Here is a 10,613-nt window from a genome sequence, read left to right on the forward strand (position 1 = left end):
AAGAGAAGGACCTGATCGATGAGGTTAGGGAGATGGCTCATTTATCAGAAATAACACTGAAGCAGAGAATAGCCCTAAGGTACAACGTCAGGGTACTAAAGAGGAGTTTTGAACTAAATGACTTAGTTCTACAACGCAACGATATAGGATTACCAACCCCTGAAGAGGGGAAACTGGCAGCCAACTGGGAAGGCCCGTACAGAATAAAAGAGGTAGTCAGCAAAGAAGCTTACAAGTTAGAACTATTGGACGGAAGAAAGGTACCCAGAACTTGGAATGCGACAAACCTAAAAAGGTTCTACTCATAAAGGAAAGCGCAGGACCTAACGACCCGGAAGGCTTCCGACCTAGTAACGCTTTGTTTCTTTAGCTTTTACGCCATTTTGATTCTATTGTTGGTTGAAATTCTTACTTTTACTTGTCCTCTTGTTTGCTCCCGACATGCCATTTTTAACGTACGTTCAATTATTGATATTTTACTTCCACCCTTTATATTATTCTACTTAATTACCAACCTCATGGTATCTCGGGACTAATCACCCCGGGAGCCAACGAAATCGCAACCATTAGTCAACAGCTATTGAAGCAAAGCCCATGTTATATAAACGGTTAAGAGTAAAACCCTCAAGATGGCTCGACAATTAATCATTCGATAAACAAAATGGTAAACAGTTTACTCCTAAAACTACCGACATGTCCAAAACATACAATACAAAGCCACAACGGCCCAAAAGTACAAAATATTCACTAGTTACTCTCTCGAGAGGTCGACAACCTTGCCATCCTTGATGGTCTTGAAAGCACCAACAGTGGAGATGTCGAAATTGGGGACTAGCAGCTTCACCTATGCCTTAATCGCTTCCTCGGTAGCCCCAATGGTGTTCTGAGCATTCTTTACGGTCTCCTTTTTTTCTTCTTCAAATTGGCGACCTCAGCCTTAGCAATATCTACTGATGAGATGGCCTCAGCGAGTTTCTTTTCTAGGTCTTCCGCTCGGCCCCGGGAAGCATTGAGATGGCTCTTCAAGGTGAGCTCCCGCTCAGTGAGCCAAGAAATCGTCTCGTCAGAGACCTTTACCTTCTCCTCAAATGCAGCTAATTGGGTCTTCACTAACTCCACCTCAGCTTTTATCTTGTCCACAGACCGGAAAGCTGCGCTTGCCTTCTAGGGTCTGTGCACCCGCCAGAACGGGCTTCGCCTTCCTTGCAATCACGGCGTCTCGGAGCAGGGTACGGTGGACACACTTGGCCTGGGAAGCGAGGTCCTCACCGTGGTAGAACTCCTTAGTGCCCAGGACGAGTTGGGTGTCAATAAAGGTCCCAGCGTCAAAGTTCCTCTCCATCACAGTAAGGGCACCTTCCGGGCAAGAGACAGACTTTTTTTCCTAGGGTTCTCAAGGATAGTAACCTCGGGACCCAACTCCTCCTCAGGAATTCCCGAGAACAGGCGGCTGTGACTGAACCTCTGGAATCGGAGAAGACGGGGCACCGGCAGTGGGAATGGCAAAACTGTCCTCGTTGTTCCCTGGGAGGAACTGGGCCATCAAAATCTCAAGTCTAACCTGCTTGCAGCCATGTCACTGAAATAAGGAGATAAATAAGTTAGAAATCGAATAAATAAGTTAATAAGCTAAGCACATGTAAAGCACGAAGAGATAATGACCAACCGACAACTTACCTATATAGCTTCTACCCATTTCACGATCCCCCATTAGGAGGTGAGGGTTGACATTGTTTTTGCCAAAAAGAGCCAACAACACGTTGGCTATGTTCTTATTCTGCTGGTGGTTCGGTATTTTATAACCCATAAACTGACCGGCAAGTGCACCGGGTCGTACCAAGTAATACCTTACATGAGTAAGGGTCGATCCCACGAGGATTGATTGACTAAGCAACAATGGTTAAGTGATTGGCTTAGTTAAACAAACGGAAAAGAGTGTTTTAGTATTCAAAGAGCATTAAACAGTAAATTAAGAATTTCAGAAAGCAAGCAGCAATGAGTTGGGAATAAAATATGGAGAAAACAGTTAAGACTTTAGAGTTATCTATTTTTCCGGATTGATTTTTCTTACTAACTATTTTAATCATGCAATATTTAATTCATGGCAAACTATATGTGACTAGACCCTAATTCCTTAGACCTTTCTAGTCTCCTCTAAAATTCATTAACTACCAATTCCTTGGTCAATTAATTCTAATTAGAAGGTGATGATCAAATTCCAGTTTATATGCCACAAGAATCCTAATTATCCAAAAATAAGGGGATTATATGTTACGTATCCCGTTAAATACAAACAATTAGAAATTCAGGATAATATGTTTTCAAACTGTTGTTTCAAGTATAGAGCTTTTCCAAGTTATACAAGAACTCAATTAAAACATGGGTCATACTTCCGTTCCACCCAAATTCATAAAATAAAGAACGAAAATAATTATTGAAATATAAATCAAAACATGAATTAAATTAGAAAGAGAAAACGAATCAATCCATACAAATAGACAGAACTCCTAACCTTAAAAATGAAGGATTAGTTGCTCATGGTTCAGAGAAGAAAACTAGAATTGTAAATTGGAATAAAATAAATGTTGTGTTGGAATAACCCTGTTGGCCTTCCTTTTATAATTAATCCTAATTAATTTAAAATCTATCTAAAACTAAAATAATATCTTTTCCTAAAAAGTAAGATTTTGAATTTAAATTCGAATTAATTAACAAGTCTTCAGCTGATGGGTGGGGACCACTTGATTTGTCCATTCTGCAACTTCTAATCTGTGTGTTTCTGGGTTGTAAACTGGGTCAAAACAGCCCAGAAATCGCCCCCAGCGTTTTTCTGCGTTTTTCTACACGTGACACATGTCACGCGAACGCGTCGATGGTCTTTTTCGCAAGTCACGCGGACGCGTCGGTCAAGCAGACACGTCGCTGAGCAGATCTTCAAATCACGCGTACGCGTCATTCACGCGCACGCATCGCCATGGAAGGCTCCAAATCACGCGTACGCGTCAGTCACGCGTACGCGTCGCTCCTCGCTACCATTTCCTTTGATTCTTGTACTGTAGAAACTCCATCAAATCCAGCCGAATGCTACCTAAAATAAACAAAATTGCAAAAGACTCAAAGTAGCATCCATATTGGCTAAAATATAATTAATTCTTTATTAAACTCAACAAATTAGATGCAAATTCACTAGGAAAAGATAGGAAAGATGCTCACGCATCACAGCACTAAACTTGAACTGTTGTTTGTCCTCAAGCAACCAAAACTAATATAAGCTTAGGATGTGAATTTGCATGAGAATGAGAGTTCGATTAAGCTCATGTCTCTTTTTATAGTGGGGTTTATAACTGTAATCCTGAATAGGTTTGGCATCTCACTCTCCTTTGAATAAGGAGGATGTCATTGTCATTCGAAATTAGAATCCGGATAATATTATGAATTCTCTGATCTTTTATATTTCAGTTTAATCCTTGAACACAACAAAATTTACTTTAATTTATTTTTCTTTGGTGCTTTGCACCTTGAGCCTAGCCGTGACTTTAAATGTTTTGTCTCAAGGATTACTTGACACAGAAACACCACAAGCACTTAACTGGGGGACTCACTTTGAGTCCTGATTTTTCTTTCAGTTACTCCCAAACAGTGGTGCTCAAAGCCTTTGGCATACTCTATTAAATGCACTTGGTCTCGACTCTAAGTGTTCTGTCTCAAGGATTACTTGACATAATCACACCACAAGCATATGACTAGGGAAACAACTCTTTGAGCTTTTAATCATGTCTGACTTCCCTAGTCATTGATGCTCAGAGCCTTGGACCTTGCTTTTATTGTTATATATATATATATATATATATATATATATATATATATATATTTGCTGTTTCTTTTGCTTCAAGGATTAAATTTTTGTTTATTTCAGAGAAGTCATAATAATTCTCTAAATTCCTATTCCTTATACATCAACACCCCTTGATTCAAATTCAAATATGCACTGTTCATATCATGCATTCAAAAATCACAGAAAAGACCACCACCTTTAAGTAAATAAGACTACTCTTAAAATTAACTCAATTTTTCATGCAATACATCACTTCTGTATTTTTTTATTTGAATTCAAGTTCAGTGAGTAAACATGAGACATCTTTTTAGAATTAAAGCAATTAGGAGAAAATTAAACTAGTCCTAGGATTCTAATTAATAAAGGATCATGCAACAAACAAAGAAAAATAACAGGAAATCAGAACATAACATAGAAAAAGAGGGAAGGAATATAAAATGAGAGGAACTCAACCACCTTAGTTATCCTAGTGGTCGCTTTATTCTTCAGGTTGTGCTCCTCCGTGAAGATAATTCACCTCCCTTTTGTGCCAGAAAACCCATAAGCGCAACGTCAACACCAAACTTAAAGGTTTGTTTGTCCTCAAGCAAAGAAGAACTGGAAATAAAAACAAATAGTGAGAGGAAAGAAGAATATAAAGATTAAAGAACAAGAGAGAATTAGGATTGGGAGAGAGAGAAAAAAAGTGAAAACTGTGCGGCGAACAAGTGTAGTTGTGCGACAAAGGCGACGCGTACGCGTGGGTTGCGAATTTTCTTAATGACGCGTTAGTGTCAGGCACGCGTCCGCGTGCTATGGGTTTTGTGTGATTCGCGCGATGCCAGCCGTGCGCACACACAACTCTCTGTTCGCGTGGCTAGGGAACCAATATTGGCATACGACGCGTTTGCGTCATGCACGCGCACGTGTGGATGGCCGTTTGGTCAAATGATGCGCACGCGTCATGGATGCGTCCGCGTGACAAAATTTGTGCGTCTATCATACTTCTTGCCCCAAGCCAGCATAACTCTCTACCCAAATACTCTTTTACGTCTATTTTTCAGGTCACGCGTACGCGTCAATGACGCGCACGCGTGGATGGCGATAATTGCAAACGACGCGCATGCGTGGGGTACGCGTACGCGCGGTCATGTTTGTGCGCCAAGCATGGGTCTAGCACCACTCCCACGTAACTCTCTGTCAAATCTTGTTTTTCACGCATACATGATTGACGCGTTCGCGTCAGCGAGACTTGCGCGTTGTGTGCTCTTTTTTTTAGCTTGAGATGTTCGGTTCCTGGAATAACATAGTTGCATGATCAGAGAAACAGTAAAAACTCAATAAAAATAAAAAAAGAAAACTACTACTATGAAAATTAGCTAAGGATACGAAATTATCGGGTTGCCTCCCGACAAGCGCTTCTTTATCGTCACTAGCTTGACGGTCAGTTCTGCTAGTTCAGCAGATGAGTAGACCTCTGGCGATCAATCTCGCCTCCAAGATAGTGCATCAACCTCTGGCCATTCACTGTAAAATTTCCTATCAGAATTCTCCTTCTGTATTTCCACATGACCATATGGTGAAGCTCTGGTAACCACAAACGGTTCTGACCATCGGGATTTCAGCTTCCCGGAAAAGAATTTGAGCCTTGAATTATATAGAAGCACTCTTTGTCCTGGCTCAAAGACTCTGATGGCAATCTTTTTGTCATGCAGTAGCTTGGTTCTCTCCTTATAGAGCTTGGCATTCTCATAGGCTGAATATCTGAATTCATCAAGCTCATTCAACTGAAGCATTCGCTTGATTCCTGCAGCTTCTGAATCAAGGTTCAGATACCTGATTGCCCAGTAAGCTTTATGCTCCAGCTCAACTGGCAAGTGATAGGCTTTGCCATGGACTAACTGATAAGGGGACATGCCAATGGGAGTCTTGTACGCTGTCCGGTATGCCTAGAGAGCATCATCAAGCTTCCTAGACCAGTCCTTTCTTAAAACACTGACGGTCTTCTCTAGAATCCTCTTAAGTTTCCTGTTAGAAACTTCAACCTGTCCACTTGTCTGAGGATGATAGGGGGTTGCCACTTTATGACAGACTCCATATCTCTGCAGAAGAGAGTCCAGCTGTCTGTTACAGAAGTGGCTTCCACCATCACTAATAAGTGTCCTTGGGACACCAAACCGGCTGAAGATATATCTCTGAATGAAGCTCATTACCACTTTGGCATCATTGGTTGGCAAAGCCACAGCTTCCACCCACTTGGACACATAGTCAACTACCACTAGAATATAGTTGTTTGAATGTGAGGGTGGGAAAGGTCCCATGAAATCAATACCCCACACATCAAACAACTCAACCTCAAGAATCCCCTGCTGTGGCATTTCATGGTTGGCAGGGAGATTCATGGCTTTTTCACATCTGTCATAGTACTTTACAAATGTTCTTGAGTCCCTGAAGAGAGTCGGCCAGTAAAACCCGCTCTAAAGGACCTTTGTAGTTGTCTTTTCACCACCAAAGTGGCCTCCATACTCAAAACCATGACAGTGCCAAAGAATCTGCTGTTTTTCTTCATCTGGGACACATCTCCGGATGATTCCATCTGAAGACCTTTTAAAAAGGTATGATTCCTCCCAAATGTAGTACTTTGCATCAGTCAATAGCTTCTTCACTTGTTGCCTACTATACTCCCTTGGGATAAAATTCATGCCCTTATAATTTACAATGTCTGCAAACCATTGAGCCTGCTGAATGAGGAACAATTGCTCATTCGGAAACATCTCAGTCACAGCTGTAGGTGGTGTACTCCTGCTTCAGGCTCAATTCTGGAAAGATGGTCAGTTACTTGATTCTCTGACCCCTTCCTGTCTTTTATCTCAATATCAAACTCCTAAAGGAGCAACACCCATCTGATTAACCTTGGTTTAGAATCCTGTTTGGTTAGAAGGAGATAAATAAGTTAGAAATCGAATAAATAAGTTAATAAGCTAAGCACATGTAAAGCACGAAGAGATAATGACCAACCGACAACTTGCCTATATAGCTTCTACCCATTTCACGATCCCCCATTAGGAGGTGAGGGTTGACATTGTTTTTGCCAAAAAGAGCCAACAACACGTTGGCTATGTTCTTATTCTGATGGTGGTGCGATATTTTATAACTCAAAAACTAACCGGCAAGTGCACCAGCTCGTACCAAGTAATACCTTATGTGAGTAAGGGTTGCTCCCACGAGGATTGATTGACTAAGCAACAACGGGTTAAGTGATTGGCTTAGTTAGCCAAACAGAAAAGAGTGTTTTGGTACTCAAAGAGCGTTAAACAGTAAATTAAGAATTTCAGAAAGCAAGTAGCAATAAGTTGGGAATAAAATATGGAGAAAATAGTTAAGGCTTCAGAGTTATCTATTTTTCCAGATTGATTTTTTTCACTAACTATTTTAATCATGCAAGATTTAATTCATGGCAAACTATATGTGACTAGACCCTAATTTCTTAGACCTTCCTAGTCTCCTCTAAAATTCATTAACTGCCAATTCCTTGGTCAATTAATTTCAATTAGAAGGTGATGATCAAATTCCAGTTTATATGCCACAAGAATCCTAATTATCCAAAAAATAAGGGGATTATATGTCACGTATCCCATTAAATACAAACAATTAGAAATTTAAGATAATATATTTTCAAGCTGTTGTTTCAAGTATAGAGGTTTTTCAAGTTATACAAGAACTCAATTAGAACATGGGTCATACTTCCGTTCCACCCAAATTCATAAAATAAAGAACGAAAACAATTATTGAAATATAAATCAAAACATGAATTAAATTAGAAAGAGCAAATGAATCAATCCATAGAAATAGACATAGCTCCTAACCTTAACAATGAAGGATTAGTTGCTAATGGTTCAGAGAAGAAAACTAGGATTGTAAATTGGAATGGAATAAATGTTGTGTTGGAATAACCCTATTGGCCTTCCTTTTATAATTAATCCTAATTAATTTAAAATCTATCTAAAACTAAAATAATATATTTTCCTAAAAATAAGATTTTGAATTTAAATTCGAATTAATTAACAAGTCTTCAGCTGATAGGTGGGGACCACTTGATTTGTCCATTCTGCAGCTTCTAATCTGTGTTTTCTGGGCTGGAAACTGGGTCAAAATAGCCCAAAAATTGCCCCCAGCATTTTTCTGCGTTTTTCTGCATGTGGCACATGTCACGCGTAGGCGTCAGTCACGCGTATGCGTTGATGGCCTTTTTCGCAAGTCACGCGGACGCGTCGGTCACGCGGACGCGTTGGTCACGCGGACGCGTCGCTGAGCAGATCTTCAAATCACGCGTACGCGTCAGTCACGCGTACTCGTTGCTCCTCCCTGCCATCTCCTTTGATTCTTGTGCTGCAGAAACTCCATCAAATCCAGCCGAATGCTACCTAAAATAAACAAAATTGCAAAAGACTTAAAGTAGCATCCATATGGCTAAAATATAATTAATTCTTTATTAAAGTCAATAAATTAGATACAAATTCACTAGGAAAAGATAGGAAAGATGCTCACGCATCAGCTGGTTCAACCCTTTATAAGTCATTTTTTGTAAAGGAGTTGGCCCCAGCCCAGAAGCTCCAATAAGTCGAGATACGGCTCTCCCCCTCTAAAGTTAACTAGAAGGGATGCCGACCTTCGGCGGGCCATACCTTAAAGTATTTTTCCTTGAATCCATGGTATGAATTCTCGAACAACTCAAAGATCCATCTACCTTGGGCAGCCCAGAAAGACATATACCCCCTTTTTATGTCTTCCTTCCTTTGAAGGGTTGGTTAAGAGGAAGAACCATAAGAAAACTTCCACTGAGACTGGCAACTCCAGGTATTCGCATACCATCTCAAAGCACTAGATGGAAGCCCAGCTGTTCGGGTGTAATTGTGATGGTGCCACATCTCACCGGTTTAGAAGCGCCATCACAAAAAGGGAGAAGGGGATTCGAACCCCTAGGTTGGTGAACATAGATTTGTACACCAAGAGCCAGTCGACAACTCGGGGGGTATTCATGTTTATGTGACAGATTCGTTCTTGGTTCCTGTTCATACCCTGACCGAGCTCTCCAAACTCGGTAAAGCTGATAGAAGGCCCGACCTCGACCTAAGGCCCACGTTCGAGGTCGGACCTCGGACAAACAGGCCAAAGAAAGGCCCATCAGAAGGAACTAAGCCCAAAACCTAAAGGCCGAAAGGGCCTGGGAAAGGCGGTTCCGCAAAGATAGAGATGAATCTCCCAAAAGATAAGATAAGATAAGAATACCTTATCCAGGGATGATCGCAGCCAACTACTATAAATACACTGGAGCACCCAGGTATAACTCATACTCTAATTCTACTTGATATCTGCTTGGACCCATGCTAACTTAAGCATCGGAGTGTCATTGCAGGTACAACCCCCCGCCGTTCAGCACAACCAGCTCGGGTCACAGACCCCCCACCTCGGGCCTTGCCAGAAGACCGAGCTACATGTTTCAGGTAACCCTCGGAACATTGGCGCCGTTGCCGGGGAACCTGGAAGTCATCCCTTTACCATGGCGGACGACCCTCCCAACAATAACCACGCTACATCAGAACAAGAAGAGGAAGTTGACACCGGAGAACGGCTGGACAGCCCTCTATCACCACGCACTCCAGGAGGAAACAAACAGAATCGCCCAAAGACATCACCCCCAGACAAAGATCCACAAAATCCCGAAAGAGAAAAAAGTTCGGAGATTCTGGAAACAGTTCGGGCACAACAAAGCCGGCTGAGACAACTCGAAGAGGACGTAAAGAAGCAGAAGGAAACCGAACAGGATCTGAGAAGGGAAGCTCGCAAACGCAGAGAATTGGAAGAAAAACTGCGGAAGATAGAGGCCAACCTAAAAGATCGGACGGAACACGGCACCACTCCCGAAAGCAACCATGATCCCTTCACACAAGAGATCATGAAAGAGAAGGTACCGCGAAACTTCAAACCACCAGATATGGACCTCTACGACGGCACCACCGATCCAAGTCATCACCTCAGCAATTTCAGAAGCAGAATGTACTTAGTCGACGCCTCCGACGCGATTCGATGCAAAGCCTTCCCCACCACTCTCACTAAGTCAGCCATGAAGTGGTTCGACAACCTGCCACCAGGATCAATCTCCAGCTTTGAAGACCTGACCAAAAAATTCTTAACAAGGTTCTCTATTCAAAAGGACAAGGCAAAACATGCCCCCAGCCTACTCGGGATCAAACAAGGCAACCAAGAAACTCTCAGAGAGTACATGGAGCGATTCAACAAGGCCTGCCTGGACATACAACACTTGCCCACGGAAGCAGCCATCATGGGACTAGCAAACGGCCTAAAAGAAGGACCGTTTAGCCAATCCCTATCCAAAAGATACCCGACCTCCTTATACGAAGTACAAGAACGGGCAGGAAAGTATATCAACATGGAAGAAACCTCCCAGCTGAGAGACTCTTCCAGGAAGGAGTCAACCTACCCGCCCCGAGATCGAGATCGGGAACAGAAAAAGAAAGAAGAATCCAACTCGGACAAGCCACGAAAATACCACAGCTACACTCCCCTCCGAGTCTCCCTGGTAGACGTCTACAGAGAAGTATGCCACACCGAGAAGATCCCACCACCCAAACCTCTGAAGCACAAGAGAGCAGGAAGAGATCGGTCCGAGTACTGCGAATATCACAGACTCTACGGCCACTCTACTAACGACTGCCACGACTTAAAGAATGTTATAGAAAAGCTAGCCAGAGAGGGAAAACTCGACAGATACATAGCT

At 42.1% G+C, this 10,613-nt stretch overlaps 1 protein-coding gene across 1 annotated transcript; it reads right to left on the reverse strand.

Annotated features, from left to right (window-relative positions):
* Window positions 1-5,298: 5,298 nt before the first annotated feature.
* Window positions 5,299-5,730, reverse strand: LOC130939839 (uncharacterized). Its single transcript, XM_057867906.1, has one exon. The coding sequence runs from the start codon at window positions 5,728-5,730 to the stop codon at window positions 5,299-5,301; it is 432 nt and encodes a 143-aa protein (XP_057723889.1).
* Window positions 5,731-10,613: the final 4,883 nt, after the last annotated feature.

The sequence above is a fragment of the Arachis stenosperma genome, chromosome 7 (genome assembly GCF_014773155.1).
Source record: "Arachis stenosperma cultivar V10309 chromosome 7, arast.V10309.gnm1.PFL2, whole genome shotgun sequence".
NCBI classification, from domain to species: Eukaryota; Viridiplantae; Streptophyta; class Magnoliopsida; order Fabales; family Fabaceae; genus Arachis; species Arachis stenosperma.

Coding starts and splice junctions, on each gene's coding strand:
- LOC130939839 (XM_057867906.1), bottom strand. CDS start 5,730: ATGTCCCCTTATCAGTTAGTCCATGGCAAAGCCTATCACTTGCCAGTT.